At 38.3% G+C, this 21,364-nt stretch overlaps 1 protein-coding gene across 1 annotated transcript; it reads left to right on the top strand.

The window, feature by feature from the left end:
- Window positions 1-6,961: 6,961 nt before the first annotated feature.
- LOC113569015 (CD209 antigen-like protein E) lies at window positions 6,962-14,109 on the top strand. Its single transcript, XM_035519993.1, has 9 exons — window positions 6,962-7,010; window positions 7,793-7,837; window positions 8,395-8,556; window positions 8,775-8,831; window positions 11,640-11,693; window positions 12,150-12,307; window positions 12,433-12,554; window positions 12,708-12,878; window positions 13,941-14,109. Exons 1-9 carry the CDS (start codon window positions 6,962-6,964, stop codon window positions 14,107-14,109), a joined length of 987 nt encoding a protein of 328 aa, XP_035375886.1.
- Window positions 14,110-21,364: the final 7,255 nt, after the last annotated feature.

Below are 21,364 nucleotides of genomic sequence, written 5' to 3'. Positions count from 1 at the left end.
GATTGAGCCACATATATAGAGACAGTGAGTGAGTGCTTGGGCCAAGTAGACAAACACTACTTAATGTTGCCAGTTACACAGTGAACCATGACTCAAGTAGGGGTCAGCACTGGACATGCTCCCGGACCCAGGACTCGGTGACGGTACAGGTCAGGTGGTCCTGGACACAGGGTACAGTGGGACCAAGGCCCCTATGACAAGAGCTCCATGTCGTCGGGCAAGTTCATCAAGATCTGGGCTCCCATGATCGTCCCCTTTAGTGAGATTCACTGTATCTGTGAGTAGGTCAATTATTCAGTGATGTGGCATGCAAAGGCATGCAAAAGAAAATTAGGAAATATATTAGAAATTTGTAGAGTATTTGGTTAAGATACCATGGCAAATGTGGAGAAACACACTCTCACAGTTTGCTATTGTAGGTTAGCTAGTGTTAGCAACATTAGAAAATCAAATGTGGTAAGATGTCATACTTCTATGAAGTTCATATGTATTTTGAGAATTATATATTTAAACCATGGTCAGAAACAATGCTTTGGGTGATACAGCTCTGAGCAGTACAGCAATCACAAGGAACTCGGACTGCAGTGACGTCATTACATGAAAATGAGCGGCTCCCTGTAACCAGTTTTTACTGTTTTAAGATAATGAAAATATTTCAATTTTAATCATTTTATTATAGAATTTCAAATCAATTTTAATAATTTTAACAAAAGCAATGTAATTTGGCTAAAAAAACTTAACTTTAACAAATTTATAATGCTAACTCTGTTACACCAGCTGAAAAAAAGTACAGAATGTTTTTACCATGTGAAAGTTAAATGAGAATTTTGTCACTGCAGCTGCATTAAGCAATTTGCAAATTTTACTTTCAGAGTTCACATTTTATGAAAATATAATAAGTGAAATATCACAGTGACAAGATGTGCCACTCTTGTGGAATTCTGAGATGTCATTTTGAGTCTGAGGTTAGAGTTTCAGGAAATGCTAATGCTAAACATTGTATGTCGGAGCAAGAGAGTAAGCAGAGCTCCTCGGTTCTCCGGAATTGCTGGATGAATAAACACATTAATTCAATGAGAGTTTATTAATAGAAGACTTTCACAACAGGCAAGTTCTCAAAACAGCTTTACATTAATCAACTCTAGACACCTAGTGAAGCTGAAGGTGAGCGTCTCCATATTAGTGACCATGCCAGTGTAAGCACTGCACTGTAAACCCTCAGTAGAAAGCTAAGCATCCCCTCAGAGGCCTGACCATGTTGGTCAACTGCACAGATGAAGAATGGCGGCTGAATGAACCAGATACTGAGAAATATTCAGAGCAACAGGCTGCAGCATGAAAAAAGACTAAACCACTTGACAATATATGTAATATACATGATATGTAATATATGTAAGTCACTCTGGATTAGAGAATTGACAAAATGCTGAAAAAGTAACAAGTAAACGTAGACAAGGTCTGTTTAGAGGGATTCACAGTGTGAAAATAGGAACTCATATGGGAAAATTAAATGTATCTTTGTTTTTCTTTTTGTCTCAGCAGTTATTTGTGAGAGAGGAACCAGAGATAAATAAAAAAGAACAAAAAAGGAAAGAACTGAAAAAAAATTTGCATGTGCATTTACAGGTCATATCTCTCACAAGATCTTATACAGAAGTTAAGAATTACTAAGAAGTGTTGCTGTATCAGAATCAGAACTGTGTGAGAGAAAGTGCTGCATACAGTACAGTCCTTCAACAGTCTATCTTTCTAAAGCAGGTTAACAGGTTATAAAATCAGAGCATCAATGGAGGCCATCTATTCCAACAAGAACATTAAGAAGCATGTGACGAGGGCAACTGGAGATGGTGAATTTTCTGATGGTAAGAAGCATATTTTATGTTTGTCTGTTACGGAACAGAAATGAGAACGTTGTATGGGTTGTGTAGTTACTGTAGTTTATTGAGTTTTGCTACTGATTGTATTTCTAAGGTGCTTAGTCCGCAAATTTCTTTTTTTTTTTGTAATGATAGTAATGGGGCACTCGAAAATAGGAGTTTATGAAGCGCATACGTTTCGAAACATTACTGCGGGGTGTGTTTTTACGCCTTTACGCACCGGCAGTGTTTTTACCCCTTTACGCACCAGCAGTTTTAATTCAAATGTCATGTTATCGTAGTTACCGATACTTCAGAGTGTTAACACGCCACTGAAATCTGCTGCTTCCATCTGTGATTGACACATTGTAACGTTTAGCAGGGACGAGGCGAGAGGCAGGATGCAAATGCAGTTCTTTATAACACCGAGAGAATTAACAAGCAACACGGGAAGCTAAAATAGAGACTAAAACAGATGCATGAGGGACACACTAAGGCAAACCAAAACATGAATAAAACAAAAGGCAAGGAAAATATATCGACAGAGAAAATGACAAAAGGCTGATTAACAAAACGTCAACTGTACAGAAGTAGGTTGGATTCAGGAATTAACCAGTAACATGGAAAACTAGATGGCGATATCAAATCTACCCAAAACCAAACAAACTAAAATAACCAACAACGTGGGAAACACAGGGCTTAAATACATGATCTAAGGGATGGTAAACAAGACATAGGTGCAAATCATGACGGGCAGAGAAAATGAAACCAAGGCATGGAACAACAAGGAAGTAAAGGAAAACAAGAACACGACAGGGAAACCAAGGAGACGTGGACGCCAGTCATGACAGAACGCCCCACTCAAAAGCGCAACACTTGGGCATGCAAAAAAAAAAAAAAAAAAAAGATCCACCAAAACCAAAAACAGGACTAGGACACCAACAGAAACAGACAGACCTAGAATGAGAACAGTATGAGGCAAACAATATGTACTGAGGACTGGACATGACACAGAAGACCCAAATGGATTAAGGACTGACCAAGAGACACAAAGACAGGAAAAAGGACAAACAGGGACACAGATGGTCATGCTCAAGGGTACAGGGACTGAAACAGACACAGGAACTGAACATAAAACAACAGAAAGAGGGACAGGAAAAAAGACAAGCACAATACCAGGAATAGGTGAGACCAATAAACTGGAGCACTTAACTAAGGGGCTGAGAAATACTAAACCAAAACCAATATAGGTGGAGAACGAAACTAGTAAGAAAAGAGAAAACAGATAGGAAAACCTGAACGAAAGCTAGATACTGAAACAAGTTATAAAGAGGCATCAGCATGGGGCCAGTGATGCCAGGGAGGGGACAATTCTGACAGAGTCCCCCTCCTCCACCCCCCACCCCCCCCCCCCCGCCCCCAAAATGTGCAAAACTCCAGTAAAGCAGAATAAAAACAAGAAAACAAAACAGTAAACGAGGATAGGAACAGAGGCAGAAGTTCAGGTGAGACAGAGCAGGAACTGGAGCAGGACCAGGAACACCACACGAAGCAAAGACCAGGACAGGATCAAAAGGAGGAGCCATGGACGACGAGGTTGGACAGGAAACAGAACCAGAGGACATTGAGGAAGCTGATCTGGAAATAGAAACCTGAGGGACAGAAGCGGGCACAGAAACAGGAGCAGTTACAAGAACAAATACAGAGGGCATAAAGACTCATAAGTAGACAAGGGAGCTGAGCATGAACCAGGGCAACCACAGAAACAGACTCAGGAGCAGGACATGAACCATAAACCTGGGTAACTGTGGGAGCGGACACAGGAATTGAACCTGAGGAAACACAAGGAGTTTGACATAGAGCAGGGTAAGGAACTGGCACTGGAGTGTGAGCAGCATCAGGAGTGGATTTAGGAGACAAACCTGATTAAGGAGTAGAAACAGATATAGCAGGGACACAAGGAGTAGACAGAACCAAAACACAAATTAACACTAGAATTATTTGCTTGAACAAAGTCAGAGGTAGGGCAAGGAACAGGTATGTATGAACAGAGACAGAGGTAATTATCTGAAGGGCAATTGACAGACACTGGAACAGAAAATACAACAAACATGAGAACAGAAACTACAATGGGTACAGGAACTGAAAAACCATTAGGCACAAACAGGAACTCTGGTAAGTACAGGAATCAGCGCAGACATATGCACAGGGACTAAAATATAACCAGGGAATGAAGCAGGCCATATCACAGTGTCAGGCATGACAGAAGGAATGACATAGGTGGTGGCAAAGCAACTAATGAGAAAGGTTCAATGGTTGAGGGTACAGGAAAAATAGGGAACTGGGGAGCCAACAAAGAGGCCTCACGAGTCACTGGCCGGCTATGGGAGGTGGCCTCAGGAGTCCTGAATGTCATGGGAGGCCCACGAGAAGCAGTGTTAGGGGTACAGGAGAACCTTGAGGTGCAGCCCATGTGACAGGCTGAGCGGCATCCATCACGACAGAACTGGAACTGGATCAAGCTGGATGGTGCTCTGGGGAAGCTTGGATGTTGTTGCTGTGATGCCCCAAAAAATTTATGTTAATTGCAGCTGGAAGAAGCCTTCCACAGTCCTTGGTTCCTGAGCTATGAATTTGAGAATTATGTCAGCCCACTCTAGTGCTTTTCCCCTGAGAAGTGTTTTCATGAACAATACCTTAACCAGCTCTGGGGAGTTAGGGCAGGTCAGGTACTGAAACTATATGCAGCATTGCATAATAAGTCTCCTAACTGAAGTGTCCTCCCCATCACTCACTAGGAGTTGCCATCATTGAAGAAAGAACCAAAAGCTTCCCAGCCCTAAGAGTAGAACGAAGAACTTTAAGATAAACCAACTCCTCTCCTGGGACTAAGCCAGTGTCCCTTGTAGCATCAAGTGAAGGCTGAACTGGTGAGGCTGCAATATGTTGCAATTCGGCAAGGCCTTCCTGCTGCATCCTTGTTTTATTTTGGTTGGTTATTCTGTAACGTTTAGCAGGGACAAGGCGAGAGGCAGGATGCAAATGCAGGAGTTCTTTATTAGAGCGAGATAATTACAAACAACATGGGAGGATAAAATGGAGACCAAAACAGATGCATAGCATGAGGGACACACTAAAGCAAACCCAAACATGATTAAAACAAAAGGCAAGCAAAGATAGACAGAGAAAATGACAAAAGGCTGAATAACAAAGCATCAACTGCAGAGAAGTATAATCGTGGGGAAAAGTTTTACGATTGACACAAAGTTTGGTTTCACAACGTTTATTGCCTCAGTTTTTTTTTTTTAGATCCTTTTGTCAGATGTTTATATGGTGTAGTGAAGTACAATTATAAGTATTTTCATATGTTGTTTAACTTTTTATTGACAAATACATCCAGTCTAAGCAAATACATAATATTTACAGTGTTGACCCTTCTTTTTATAAGTCTTCTGCAATTCGCCTTGGCATGCTGGATATCAGCTTTTGGGCTGGATATCAGCTTCTTGACTGATGGCAACCCATTCTTGCCTAATAAGTGCTTGGATTTCATCACAGTTTCTGTGTTTTTGTTTGTCCACCTTCTTTTCGAGGATTGACCATAGGTTCTCAATGGGATTGAGATCTGGGGAGTTTCCTCGCCATGGACCCAAAATGTCAATGTTTTGTACACCAAGCCACTTGGTTATCACTTTTGCCTTGTCACATGGTGCTCCATCATGCAATAAAAAGCATTGTTCATCACCAAATTGCTCAATTGAGAGGAGTTGGTCTTGGAGGATGTTTTGATACCATTCCTTGTTCCTGGCAGTGTTTTTAGGATAAATTTGAACAAACCCACTCCAAACCAAAAGTGGGTTTGATTGTGAAAACTGATATTTGTGTCAGTCTCAAATCTTTTGGCCATAACTGTAGGTTAGTTTGAGGAATTAACCAAAAGTTCAAACATGTCCCAATTCAAGAGTTTTGTGTGTGTGTGTGTGTGTGTGTGTGTGTGTGAGAGAGAGAGAGAGAGAGAGAGAGAGAGAGAGAGAGAGACAGACAGACAGACACACAGACAGACAGACAGACAGACAGACAGAGAGAGAGAGAAGAAATAGAAGTAATTAATACAACTTTAAAAATTAAACAAATGTGACAGAATTGAAGGATTACACAGGTTAGGCTGTGGCATGGAATCATTTCCATTGTCTATGTTTCGCCATTTGCGGTGATCCTGCAATTTTAGAGGGAATAAAACCCCCACCGTAACAGCGCATCCTGGACAGCTCTAACACAAAACAAAATGAGTGGTATCTTGTATACACTTGCAAAAAGTATCTGAGTTTGCAATATAATTTCCCTGTGAACAAATTTTTATTTAATGCTGAGGACAGAGGGGCTTTTAGCAGCCTTTTAGCAGCCTTTCATTCTCAACAGTGCAGAATAAATAATCATTTTCTTAAAAATAATTTGCTGTATTCCCAACCGAATTTGCAGTTACATGACCACAGTCACAGTGTCTATCATATTTAGCTTTTAAATTGATTCTTTAAGTTGAGCCACCCAACATACAGTCTTCTTGATAATAAATACCTTAATAATAACTTTCTTCCCGTCTTGAAACAAGACACATTTTCTCCCATTCATTTTATTCACTTTATAGTAACATTATTAATATTATTATTATTAATAATAATAATAATAATAATAATAATAATAATAATGTATTATATTTGTATGATGCTTTTCAGTGACCCAAAGATGCTTACAATATTCAGTAAATAAAAGAAAACCTAGACATATAAAACAAAACATATTCAGTATACAGAACATTTACAAATATCATTTACAGAACATGGACAAGAGCTGATGAAAGAGGAGTTTTTGGTTTGAGAAATATTATAAGCACAGGAAAAACATTTTTTAACCCTTGTTAAGGTTAGATTTAAATAAATGTGTATGTGATGGCAGCAGGTATGGAGAATCACCATAAAACAAAGAAACAATAAACACAGCAGCAGAAAAAGAAAAAAAAATCACGTGGGCAGTAAAGGCTCTTGGAGCAGCAACGCAAATGAGCAGGCTTCACTTGGCACGTTTTCCAGGTGCTGTAATGACAAGCAATGCGCAGCACTGGAGGAGAGTATCCGTGGGCTTTAAATAAGGGGGAAGGTACAAGCAGTGTGTGTGTGTGTGTGTGTGTGTGTGTGTGTGTGTGTGTGTGTGTGTGTGTGTGTGTGTGTGTGTGTGTGTGTGGGTGGGTGGGTGGGTGGCTGTTTCACTCCGTCTTGGTGCCAGGCACACCGAGACAGTGGAATTGATAGAAAAAAAAGTAAAAGCTCTGTTTGAACATATTTACTTTGTCTTTTCTGTCATAATCTGTTGATTAGTAATCAGGTAAAGCATAAGACAGTGTTATTGATATATCCTTTTTGTAAAGTGTTATTGACAAGTTGCATATGACACAATACAGCTAATACTAATACTGTTGGTAATAACTGTTGATGAATTCTGAAAAGGTTTGGGGGAGATGTTGTAATTCCAACACACTGTGGTCTGGGGAAATGACATAAAGCATCATACAAGATGGACTTTGTAACAGATTTTCAGTATATTTCCAACAGCCAATATTTTTTATATAAACACTACACTGCTTTTTGCAGACTTGTTTATTTCACAAATGCCTTTAAATGCATTCATTCTCTCTCTTTTTCTCTGTTCTTTATATTGCTCTCATGTTCATGTGACAAGAGAGTTCCAAATCTGATGACATCATATACTCTGAAGTTCACATCATTGACTCAAATCAAAATAGAAGTGATTGCAATGACCATCTACAGCTTTTGTCCACTATAAACCAGCTTTAAGAAACACCTTCAGTGGTACTATCTAATGTAATGACTTGAGAATTAATCTAGGAATTAATCCATGACTCTCTTTGTCATTTGATGCAGCAAAGGAGGAGGTCACCTACTCAAATGTGGCCTCCTCTAATCCAGGTGAGTCTGTATGAGAATTTGAATGGTTTATTAATACATCTCAGCTCATGTGTATTTTGTGTTTCACTTCTGTAATTAGTTTTATCTAGGCCTCATGTTGGTGTAAATACATGTATATGTACACTCTCACTGACCACTTCATTAGGAACATCTACCTTGCACCTGCATCCACTGGCCACTTTATTGGGCACTAGCCTGTGCCCTGTTGGTACCTTTTATACATGCACAGGTACAGACTGTAGCCGGGGAAATTATTGCTATTTTTCAAAAAGAGTAGACCCATTAGAGTCTACAGGTCCCTGTAATACCTGCAACCACAGTGCTTGTCATGCTGATCTGAGCTCGAGACCATGTAGAACTTTAGGAAATATTATTTAAAAACACCAGCAGAAACTTGGGTGGCAAATGCTTGTTGGATGTCTTTTTTGGTTATTCATATGGAGGAAAAGTCATTTTCAGTGACTAACAAAGGGATGCAGAAGCTCAAAATCTTTAAGTAACATTCATTGCCTTTTATTTGTTAAATAATTCTCCAAAAATAATTTTGGTCCTGGCAGCTGGTCTTCAGCCTGGACCAAATGTCACTGATGACCCTTCACCAGAAGCAAGGTCAAAGGTCATTAACACTGCACAGGTTAAAGAGAGACTTATAGAGAGACTGTTGCTGGTTTCACTGTGTGTTCTTCTCTTTGCTGTGGCCCTCGTCATTGGAGTGCTCTGTGAGTGACAAATCAAATGCTTATACATTAATAATAAAGTATAACTTTTCACTGGCTAAATTAATATTGTTGTTATTGTTATAAATTGGTTTTATCATTATTTACTTGCTTAAGATCATGGTTGGGTTAACATGCTGGGCCATTACGAACTGATGTTGTTATTGTTTTTCCCTCCTTGTTGTTAATTAAGTAGATAGTAGATTTCTTTTCTTTCTCAGATGGTTTTGGAAAGCTGTCCCATGAAGAATCTGAGAAGCAGTTGAACTTTTTCAGAGGTCAGTGCAACATGAAGTCAAAGTCAATCCACTAATCAAAACTATTTCACACATGAAGTATGAAATAAGAGCTGGAAATGCAATCTTGTGTATATTATTAATTTAGTAATTTTGTCATTCCTTCATTGGTTCAAACAAAGCTCAGGAGTAATCAGGGGCTTCAGGTGGTGACAGGGATTACTGATTTTTAACACCAACACCAGCACGTATAATGAAACTAAATGACTAAAAGACTTGTCACTTTTCAATCTGATGTGAGTTTAGATAATTACAAGAAGATCTTAAGGAGTTACAATTTAAGTGAAAAGATTCTCTCAGGTAAGATTTTTTTAATAAGCAGACATATATAGTGTGGAATTATACAGTGTTGACTGAGGAGTTAACTTAGTGTAAGTTGTCATTAATTTGACATTCATATTAACATGGTGACATCATCTTTATTTTCCAGAAAGAAACAGCAGTATTGAGCAGCTGCAGGCAGAAAAGAAAAACCCGACCAGTGAACTTCAAAGTGAGATCCAGATTTACCTCTAGAAATATTAAAACTCAAATAAAGAATAAGGGGCTGACTAATCTGGACCTCCACACTAGTAGATTGATGATTGTTTTGTTCTTTCATTTCAGGAACAAAGAACACTCTGGATGAGAGACAGAGAAAATACCAAACAGAGATGGAAAATTTAGCAAATGAACTCAATGGCAAGTAGAGATCTAAGATTGAAACAGATAAATCAGTGCTTTTTTAAAGTATCCATTATGAGTTAAATGTACAAAGTCTGGTATTATTGATTAATACGCAGCGGCAGGAAGCAAAGGAAAACCTGAAAATTGAATTTCAAAGTGAGATCTAGATTTACCTCTAGAAATATTAAACATCACAAATAGAATAGGTGGATGACTAATCTGAACCTTGACACTAGTAGGTTAATAGTTTTGTTCTTGCCTATCAGGAACAAAGAACATTATGGATGTAGGAGAGAGAAACTACCAAACAGAGAAGGATACAAATCAGAGAAGAATACAAATCATAGCTTTTGTATTTGTAAAATATTGTATCTGTTTATAGCTTATAGGCTCCCAGATAATGTAGACTGGTTTTAAAATTGTTATGAACCAACCCAGATATCATTCAAATGTCTGATTGGTTTCTCCATATGAGCACTCACAGAGCCACACTGAATCAAGGCCAGGGTCACATCTTCAGCAAAAAGACATTGTGTGTGTGTGAGGAAAAAGCAAAGTGTTATAAAGATAAATAAATGGGTCAGTTTGTTACTGACAGATATATTAAAGAACTTTAAGAACATATCAAAATGATTATCTTACAGATTAATAAACTTCACGACAGGTATGGAAATGAGCGAGGTGCAGTTCTTCCCCAAAGACAGCAAGTGCATAAGGCTTCATATACTAGCTAAGGAAAGATGCTTATTCTAATAGTATAACAATAGGGAATAGTACTTGAAGCAGGAAATATATTACTTACCTTTTGTTATTTATACTGACATTCAAATGTACTGATATACTGCTGTCATCCTGATTTTCCAGAGATGAAGAGGAGTATTGAGCAGGTGAAGGAAGAAAAAGAAAATTTGACCAGTGAACTTCAAAGTGAGATCCAGATTTACTTTTAGAAATATTAGTCCTCAAATTAAGAATAAGAGGCTGACTAATCTGGACCTCCACATTAGTAGATTGATGATTGTTTTGTTCTTTTATTTCAGGAACAAAGAACACTATGGATGAGAGAGAGAGAAACTACCAAACAGAGAAGGAAAAGTTAGCAAATGAACTCAAAGGTAAATACAAATCTTATGTTGAATCAGAGCTTGATGTTTATATTTGTAAAATACAGTACCTGTGTTCATATTTTATAAATGGACAAAGTCTCCCTGATAATGTACACTGTTTTGTTTACATTGTTATTAACAAACCCAGCTGTCATTTTAATGTCTCATGATTTCTTCTTATGAGCCCTCAGAGACCCACTATGACTCAAGACACAGGGGTCAAGTGTTTATTTAGGAGAGATAGAGAATGTTTGTTTGTTTGTGTGTGTGTGTGTGTGTGTGTGTGTGTGTGTGTGTGTGTGTGTGTGTGTGTGTGTGTGTGTGTGTGTGTGTGTGTATGTGTATCAGTGCTGATTTTACAACCCCTGGATGAATGCCAGATCATTCAATGGGCAGTTCAGTACTTTCAATTTCCACAAAGATGTCCTTATTCAGAAGAGTTTCAGGGTAACAGACAAGAATCAGTTGGAGCCTGTTAGGAAACAATACACAAATGTGCTAAAGAACCATCTTTATTCAGTGTATGATCATATGATCATGATTGACACCCTTCAAAACCTGGAAAAAGAAAATGTGCATCTTTCTGTTTGTGAAACTAGTTTGGTCAGTCAGCTCTCTGGTAATTATTATATTCTAATAGTGAAGACATAACTTTATTTCTAAGATTTTTACTGGAGAATAAAAGACAGACAGACAAGCTGTGTGCTGGATTAATCTGTGCATCTTGGTTTCAACTTCCATTTTTGTACTGGAATACAAGACTAAAACTGATGCAGCCAAAGCCAGAAATGTCTGCTTTCTTCTATAAACCCAAGATGGCACTTTGACATCCACTTCCTACTTTTAGAATCAAATGACTTGCAAAATATCAAAACCCTTTCACATAGAATCAGTATTGAAGGATGAAATATATTTCTTACATTTTGTTATTTATGTTGACTATATAACTCCTTTTGTTAGCTGTCATAAACCTGACATTCAGATGTACTGATATACTGGTGTTGTCCTGATTTTCCAGAGATAAACAGGAGTATGGAGCAGCTGCAGGCAGAAAAGGAAAATCTAACCAAAAGTGAGATCTACAGTTTCAGTCTGAACTAGAAAACTAGAAAACAATATACATATTATGTCAGTATAAACAATGGCCTTCATAAAAATAATTGAATGTGTACCAAGAAGAATCCTTCAATACTTGTGTTTTGACTTTCATTTACATAGTCAACACTTTGATGGTCACTTACTAATTTGGCAAAGAATATCTTCAGTTTCATTATTCTTTCAAAGAGAATTCTACTGTGAATAGTGGAGGGCAAAATGTGTTAAAGTTAATTTATTCTTGTTTGAGTACTTGTTTGTCCATTTAATCCTCTATGCCTGGCCTCAATGTCCTTTAGTTTATCACTATGTGATATTTGAAAGTAAACAGTATTTTGTGTATTTATCAGATTCTATATTGTGTATCATAACCTGATCTCTTCAGCATTGTCTCTGAGTAGTGTATTAACGCTGTGCAATCACAATGCTGCAGCTCTGAAGATGAAATCAGACCACTGTGCTCAGGGCTGGAAGTTCTTCAGTGGGAAGTGTTACTACTTCTCTACTGATGAGGAGACCTGGAATGCCAGTCGGAATGCTTGTGTTGATAAGGGAGGATATTTGGTGATTGTTACCAGTCCAATGGAGCAGGTATGATGTCTGAATGTAATAGCTGTGACACTAAAATACTCACTGAAATGCAGAACAGTTATGCCCTTATTGTCCTGTTCATCGGAATGTCTTACAGATTCTAATCACAATATTTTTCATTAAAGGATTTCTTAAAAAGATCAAAGCCTGGTTCTGGAAGTGAGTTCTACTGGATCGGTCTGACTGATGCTGTGGTGGAGGGAGAATGGCACTGGTTAGATGGCACAAAGCTCAGTCAGACACCGAGGTTGGTCCATTACAGACACCACTGAAAAGTCCTGTTCATTTCGAGGTCACATGATCATATCATGGTAGATCACTACGCATTTAGTCTACATGCTTTTAACAAAATGGCACACTTGTAATAGTGATTTGTTTATTTTGTTCCCTTGACAACCAGGTACTGGACTGGAAATGAGCCAGATGACTGGAAGGGAGATCAAAATGCTCACCCTGAAGGAGAAGACTGTGCTGTAATGGAGCTCAGCTCTGACAGTTATCTTTTACTGGATGCATTCTGTAATGAAGAAAGCAAGAAACTCAAGCATGTCTGTGAGGCCAAAGCAGGAATGTAAAACAGAGATAGTAGATAGTAGAGATTGTAATTATGGCAATAACATAAGGTGTAGGGAAGTCAAATCTCAGGCTGAATTTTCTTTGTATTTGTTTGTGTCCCGCTTATGTATTTATTTGTTTGTTTACATATTTAGGCATTGCTTCATGTTCATATCTCTGTACTGTGACAAACCACATGGTCATCAATGAGTTTGGGCCTAATGACTCGAAAGATCAAAATGCTCACATAGAAGGAGAAGACTGTGCTATAATGGAGCTCAGCTCTGCCAGTTATGATTTACTGGATGAAATATGCACTGAAGATGGGAAGAAACACAAGCATGTCTGTGAGGCCAAAGCAGGAATGTAAAACCTAGAGGTAGAGATTGTAATTATGGCCATAACGTAATGCATAGGGAATTGAAATCTCAGGCTGGATTTTCTTTGTATTTATTTGTTTAAGTATTCAGGCATTGCTTCTTGTACATATCTGTGTTGTTACAAACCATATGCTCATTAATGAGTTTGGGCTTGCTGATGATGCAAGAATGCATCTTTAGCAGTTTCAGTCTCATATGATGAGCAGGATGCTTTAAGCAGCACTGGGTAGTACTGAAATGCATTAGATTGCTACTGTAACACTTCATCTTATTGGTGTAAATGTGGAGATGCTGTAAAATTAGAGCACTGTAAAGTGAAACATTGCTTTGTTTATTAGTTCTAGAGATTGTTTGTATTTAGTCACAACTTTGAGACAAAGTGGAGGGTTATTCAAGTTAAAGCTTCATCCAGAGTGTTTTATCATACAGCTATCATACAGATGTTATTTACTTTTGCTAAATTATAATTATTACATTTGTAAATAATAAACATCATAATCTGCAGAGAGTGTTGTGTAAAAAATATATTTTATTTTAACATCCCATAGTCATGAAATATTATGATAGATTAAATTCAGATGGAATTTTGGCAGCAATATATCCCACTTCCTAATAGTTCAAACTGATGTGATATTTGTGATATAATGCTGTAATCTGTTCACTCTTTTATTGGTTCAAAGCATACCTTTGGTATACAGGACCAGACCCCAGACCAAATTCTGGAAAAGAAAGCCACTCCCACACTACTCCTCACCACTTGACCTTGGTGGAATCCTTGCCACCATGTTGAAGGGCATTCTGATTTTACTAAGGGATGGTGGACATTGCTACCAGCAGTCCCTCACACCGCCGGTTTTGCTGAGATAAGGAACTTCAGACAGCATCCCAAAATACATTCCAAAATTTCATCACAACCATGCAAACTGAAGCCATGGAGATAAATAAACAATTAATACATGGAATATTGTTAACTTAAAGTACATACTTTCATGCAAAACTAAATAGCCATGTCTCATCACATTATTGTATATGGATGTAATTTTTATTGGTTTGATATAACTACAGTCTTTTAAACCTATAAGCTACTCTGGCTCGCCAAAAGCTTCAATTAAATCACTTCTATAATTAAACTAAGCCTTTTTACAATTCCTATAGCAAGACGTTACTTGTATCATACATTCATGACGCTCATGCAAATTAGTGAGAAAAAGTGAACAAGAAAAAAAAAAAACAGAATAGAGGCCAGGTAAACCACAGAGAGAGAGAGAGAGAGAGAGAGAGCTTCCTGAACAGGCACTAATACTAGGGTGATGGCTACAGGAAACAGACAACTACATGAGGCTGGGGATGCACATAAAATGAGGGACAGTCAAAACCATTCAAAATGACTATGCAATAACTAAATAACAAGAGCATGACAAAAAAAACAATAACCACCACCACAAAACCCACAAAATACCTAGCGAGAGAAGCAGTGGTGTACCATGGGAGCCCCTGTCCCCAAACTCTAGCCTCAATGTTAACGCCACAATTTGCAGTAACTTTTATTCTTAAAAATTGAAGGCAAATTACATTGCACACAAACATGTATTTATACATACATCATTATATATAAACACATATCCTTGGACTCTGTACAGTATATTGTCTAAGAAAGTCAATTGCACTTTGAAAATTGGTCCTCCCTGTTTAGTGTAGCTTAATATCATCCTGCCTTTTGAAAGACACCTATCAGAATTTTTTTCACTTCACCAATACAGTGTATTTTAAAGACTTGATCATATTTGTTTTTTTATACATATGACACGTAACAGAGTGGCATATCTTTTTAAGCAGCTTTTTTTCAAAGAAGTCTCTATTTTAGTTAACTTACCTGTCATTCCTTATGCATTGTCTCCATAGCATGTGAGCAAACATCCAATGTAGTTGTTGTTCCATCCCTGTACGTATTGCTTGGTCGGTCTCTCTCTCTCTCTCTCTCTCTTAACACAGTGCCCTGTAAGCCACCACAAAGAGTCAGTGAAAGCCTCGTGCCACACTGGTTAGTTTAGGGAAGTAGATGGAAGTGCTGATTGGTTGGCCATACCAGGGAAGTATCAGAGTTGTAAGTCACTTTGGCTAAAAGCATCAGCTAAATGCCATCAAATGTGAAAAGATGATGAATGTAAGAAAGGCAACATACCAATTACACTACCTCTGCCCATCAACCAACAGCCTATAATACAAAAGGGGACGTAGTCTTTGAAGAGAGGAAAGGGTTAATCTTTTTGGTAAAGGATGAAGTTCACAACACAGTTTATAAAAAGAAGAAAGTTGCTAGATGATTGTTCCACATACAGAGTAGAAAGCTAGATATAATTGTTGACCTGAGTTATTGTGTATTTGTATGTTTAGTTATGTATTTATGCGCATCCATTTGTATATGTGTATGTATGTATGTGTGGTCTGGAATAAAAACAGTACGTACATTCCATCTGTCATTTCCCTCATTAACATTATTAGGCACATGAATGCAATAATATGCACTTACAGTGAATCTACTATTATCAGAGCATCTAATTATTACTCAGGTTGCACCACACTACCCTCTAATGGTAAGAATGCAGTAATTTTCACCTGTGTTCATACATACTACAACTTAATTGGTTTCACAATTCTATTCTGTCCCTTCTCTTCTGGTTCTGGTTGTTTTCTTGTCAGTCCTGCCTTGTGCTCTTGTTTACTCCCCCTTGTTACCTATTATCTTATCCATTAGGGTCATTGTCTCCAGCTGATGGTACTTTACTTAAGTACTGTACTTTAATGCATTACTCTTGTGCATTTAGAGCCCTCCATTCTCTGTAAAATATTTGTTTTGCTGTTTGTATGGGTCCTGATTTGTGTTTTTTTGTTTGTGGGCCCATTTTGTGGTTTTATTGCCTGTTTAACACTGATGAGCTATGGATATTCCATTCCACAGTGCCCTGAACGTTCACTATTGCCACCTGCTTCATTTGTCCCATACTTGGCATAGAAACAACACTCACAGTGCAGAAAAATACACTTTGTACAAGTGAGCAATAAAGCTATACTTATACTAATGATAATATTAGTAGTTATAGTAATATAACTGTAATATAGCCACATTAATGTCACAAAGTCGGTAGGCTAATTTAATGTCATGTTTACATTTGACATTAATCTGTAACAAATCTAAAACACTGATGATAATGGACCATCTACTGATAACTATGCTAAACTGTAATCAACTCACATTAGTTCCAAATATATACATTTCACACAATATATGCTGTCAGCACTTATAGACCTGCTTAGGGCAGGATGTTATCAGGTCAGCGATGTCCAAACAGGTTTGGGAGCCATGATTTTCATGAATTGGGGAGGGGTGGCTGTGTGCCCCTGAGTCTGGCTCTAACGTGACCTACCCGGCCTGTCCTTGTGTAGGAGGGACTGGGGTCTGAGAGAGCACACAGGGGGCTCTCGGTCTACATGTATCTCTAGAGGGCGCTCAGGCCGCAGTCTATACCACATTTTAAATAATGAAAAATCTATCTTAAAATCTGTGTCCATTTCTATGTGAATTTAGGAAGGATGGATGGATGCATAGATAGATAGATAACAAATAGTAAATAATTAATAAGGGTTTGTGTAAATAAATAATAATAATCAAACCCTGTTCAAACACCACCCATAAAATTATGCTGTCTGAATGCAGAACTAACTTAATAAAAATTCAGTTAATAAAGTAGTGGAACTATGGTGTCAATATTCTGTGACATTCCACTGAGGGGAACTGATGAATGAACGAGGGAGTTGAAAAGAATATTAAAGTTCAGGGATGTTCTTCATCTGTGACTTGTTGTTGACTATACAGTTGGGTTGTAACGTTGTGCACATCAGTTGCCCTTCAGTTTGTTTGGTTGGTGATGTTTTGTTTCTTGACGATGATGATAATGACTGGACTTCCCTAAAGATGCCATTTCACCCGCATCCTGCCTCACATCCCTGAACATCACGTATTCATTCAATTCAGAACATGATAGCATGTAAGAAAATATGATGTGGAAAAAAAAATAACTATACCTACTACACCTACATATAACTTATTTCTGTTTTATGACACACTTGTGATTATGAATATTAAAATCAGTATAAACATATAAATGTATAACATTTTTAGGCCTTTCATTCTAAACATTATATATGATATAATGAAGTCATTCCTCATATTTCTGGCAGCTGATCTGAGCCCCTCTACTGTACCAGGACCAGTTGACCCTGCTGACCCTTCAGTTGGTGCCAGGACAAAGGTCATGACCAAAGCACATGACCTAAGGACAGACTGCTGCTGGTTTCTTTGTGTGCTTTCGTCTTTGCTCTGGCCCTCATCAGCAGAGTGCTCTGTGAGTCCCAAATCAAAGATGTGTCACTAAAAAACTAATTATCTTCTAATTTTTCAAGTGAAAACTCAAAACAAGTATTGCTATTGCTATCAGCCATGGGTTTTGCCTGTTTGTATATTTGTTTGTTAATATTTTGTCCATGTATATATATTTGCTTGACAGTGGATTATTTGCTTATGCTGAAACGACTTCTTACTGCACTTCTGATTATGAAAACTTGATCTGCTCTTTCTCCTCATCAGATTTTATAGAAAATGTTGCACATGAAGAGTGTATTCACAGTCTCACAGGTCAGTATTAGAATGGCCATGAGCATAGTGCATAGTGCATAGACAGTGCATCAATGGACCATAATCAAAACCAATTCACATTTCTCTTGTTAATGAATGTGGATGACAAGTACTGGATTTTTTTGTGCGTGTTTTCACAAAACTCAGGAGAGATTAGACAAGCTTCAGTTATGAATAGAGAGATTAAATAGCAAACCAATCATTCAACATCAGCATCTATGAAATGACATCAAATCACGTGAATAACTGTTGCTCTCAAATTTAAATTTGATCTGGTTTCTAGAACAACTACATCTGTACAATTTCATCTTGAAGAATTGTTCATTGAATCAAAAGAATTTGCAAGGTATGTTTTTTTATTGGTTGATCAAAATATTATGGAAACCTAAAGTGGTGTAATTTCAAGTGATTTTAACTACTTTGGTTTTACTGCATTCAGTCACAGAACTGAAGGTGAATATTGTAACAAACTTGCAAATAACAGGAAGGAAGTGTAAGTGTTGAAAAATATTTATTACAGAACAATGTTGTTCGGTTAAACATGGCGTTCAGAGGCAGGCAAAAGACAGTCAAAAAATAGTCCAAAATGGAAAAATTACAAACAGCAACTAACACTAGAGAAAACTGGCTCAGAAACTCAGCTAAGGCACAAGAGACTTCACAACAGGACTTACCACAAAAGACTTTGGCAGCAAAGGGAGCAGGTAATGTCCTTCAGGTGTATGAGGAGGTGTGGCTTGTAATTAATAGACTAGTGAGGCAGAATGATGCAACCCACCAGGAAGTGTAGCAGGGGGTGTGACAAATATGTTGCACTTGGAGCGGAAGAACAAGGATCTTTCTGTCTACCAATAAGACATACTAATGAGGTAGCCTAACAGCTTGTGTAGTTTTGGACCTGGCAAGGACTTCAACTTGGACTTCTCAAGGCAAAATATCATCTTAATGTAAAAAAAAAAAAAAAAAGCATGACATACAAGAGAAACAAAACTTTTTATGAAAGTTATTTTATATATCTATTAAAGGCAAAGTTGGAATATTCTTTTAACAAAAAAGAAGCATTTTTCACATTTACCAACTTTCACGTTGTGCCAGGCACCCAGTCCAAGGGACACACGGACGGTTACACAACACACCTGCCCCACCTTTAATCTCCTGATTACTGACCACTTGCATTTGTGCCTCTTTTGCCCATTTTGTGTCTCCCTCTGATTTCAGCCTATAGGAACATTTGTCCAGTGCTGCCACAGGATCAGTCATCCAGTGCTGTTATTCCTCACTCCTGTGTTGCTGATGTCCTGAGCATTTACTGCCAGCGATCTACTGTGCTGCCAAACTCTGCTGTGCCTACATGCCTTGAGCTTTACTGCCAGTGCTTTTTGCTTTAGTCTGTGTTTTCTTCTGTGTATTCTAGCAGCTCTGCACTGTGCTTTTTTCATTCTTTATGAAGAACTAAGAGACTCCAATTATACACTCTTGTCTCACTCCTTCCCTGCCACCATCACACCAATAATTTGATATACAGAAGCATCACAATGCACACACCCATACATGTACAGTCAGGGCCATAAGTTGAGACTAGCACAAATTTTGGTTTTCACAAAGTTGGCCGCTTCAATTTTTATGGTGGCAGTTTGCATTAAATTTAGATTGTGAAGAGTGATCAGATAAACTGCAAATAATTGCAGTCATTCCTTGCCATGAAAATTAACTTAATCACAAAAATTACTGTATTCCAGCCACTGCATTTCAGCCCTGCCACAAATTGACCTGCTAACATAAATTCAGTGATCTTCTCATTAGCTCAGGAGAAAGTGTTAACAAGGACAAGGCAACTGATATTACTGTGTCATGCTGATTAGAAGAGCAGAATGATTGCTTTAAAAGGGTGGTGGTGCTTGAAGTTTTCTTCTGGTAACCATGGTTACCTCCAAGGGAACACGTGCAGTCATCATTGCATTGCATCAAGAGGACTTCACAGGCAAGGACATTGCTGCTTTTAGGATAGCACGTAAATCAATCATTTATTGAATCATCAAGAACTTCAAGGAAAGAGTTTCGATTGCAATGAAGAAGGTTTTAGGGTGCCCAAGAAAGTCAAGCAATTGCCAGGACTGTCTCCTAAAGAGGGTGCAACTATGAGATCGGCTCACCACCAGTTCAGAGCTTGCTCAGGAATGGCAGTTGTGAGTGCATCTGCAGGCACAGTGAGGCAAAGGCTTTTGGAGGATAGCTTGGAGTGAAGAAGGGCAGCAAAGAAGCCACTTCTTGCCAAAAAAACATCAAGTACAGATAGACTTTCTGCAGGAAGTATAGGGATTGGGCTGCAGAGGACTGGGGTAAAGATTTTTTCTGATGAAGCCCCCGTCAGACTGTTTGGGACATATGGACATGAGGTGCTACCATGAGATGAGTGCGATCATTTACATTTATGGCATTTAGCAGACGCTCTTATCCAGAGCGACTTACAAAAGTGCTTTGTTATTTACTGTTATTTATTATAGAATATCCTAGTACAGTAGCATAGGGTCCAACATACCAATGAACTAGAATACTGTAGAATACTGGGATGAATGCTGATACCTAGAAGTACAAAATACATAAGGTCCATCTTAAACAATGATAAGTGCAATAAACAATAAGTTCTAGAGTTTGTTAAACAGAAACAATACCCTACAATAAGTATTAAATTAGTCAGTCAACATGGGAGCAGTGTCAGTTGTCCTTTAAATATTCTGCAAATAGATGGGTCTTCAGTCTGCATTTGAAGACTGCAAGGGACTCTGCTGTCTGGACAGAAAGTGGGAGTTCACTTTCTGTCCAGAAAAAGGGGCTGGTCCATTTTTAGCTTTGTAGGCAAGCATTAAGGTTGTAAATCTGATGCATGCAGCTACTTGGAACCAATGAAGGGAGTGCAGCAGTGGAGTAACGTGCAAACTTCAGAAGATTGAAGACCAGTAATGCTGCTGCATTCTGGACAAGTTGTAGAGGTTTGATGGCTCTTAGAGGAAGACCAGCAAGTTGCAGTAGTCTAGCTTTGAGATCACAAGAGACTGCACAAGCACCTGAGTAGCTTCCTGTGACAGAAAGGGCCGAATCCTTTATATGTCACAAAGGAGAAATCTGCAAGACCGGGTTAGATTAGAAACATTAGTTGAGAATGACAACTGGTTGTCCAAAGTTATGCCCAGGCTATGGAAAACTTCGGATGGTGATACCAGGGAATTCTTGAAGGAAACTAAGGTCATGGTAAGGGTTGGGAGTGCCTGGGATGAACAGAAGCTCAGTTTTACTGGTGTTGAGCTTCAAGTGGTGGGCTGTCATCCATGATGTGATGTCAGTCAAGCATGCAGAGATACATCTCAAGACCTGCGTGTCAGAGGGTGGAAAAGAAAGAAGTAATTGAGTGTCATCAGCATAGCAGTGGTA

Source organism: Electrophorus electricus, chromosome 19 (assembly GCF_013358815.1).
Source record: "Electrophorus electricus isolate fEleEle1 chromosome 19, fEleEle1.pri, whole genome shotgun sequence".
NCBI lineage: Eukaryota > Metazoa > Chordata > Actinopteri > Gymnotiformes > Gymnotidae > Electrophorus > Electrophorus electricus.
Note: the sequence above shows the minus strand (reverse complement) of the source record. Positions and strands in the feature narration are given on the sequence as shown.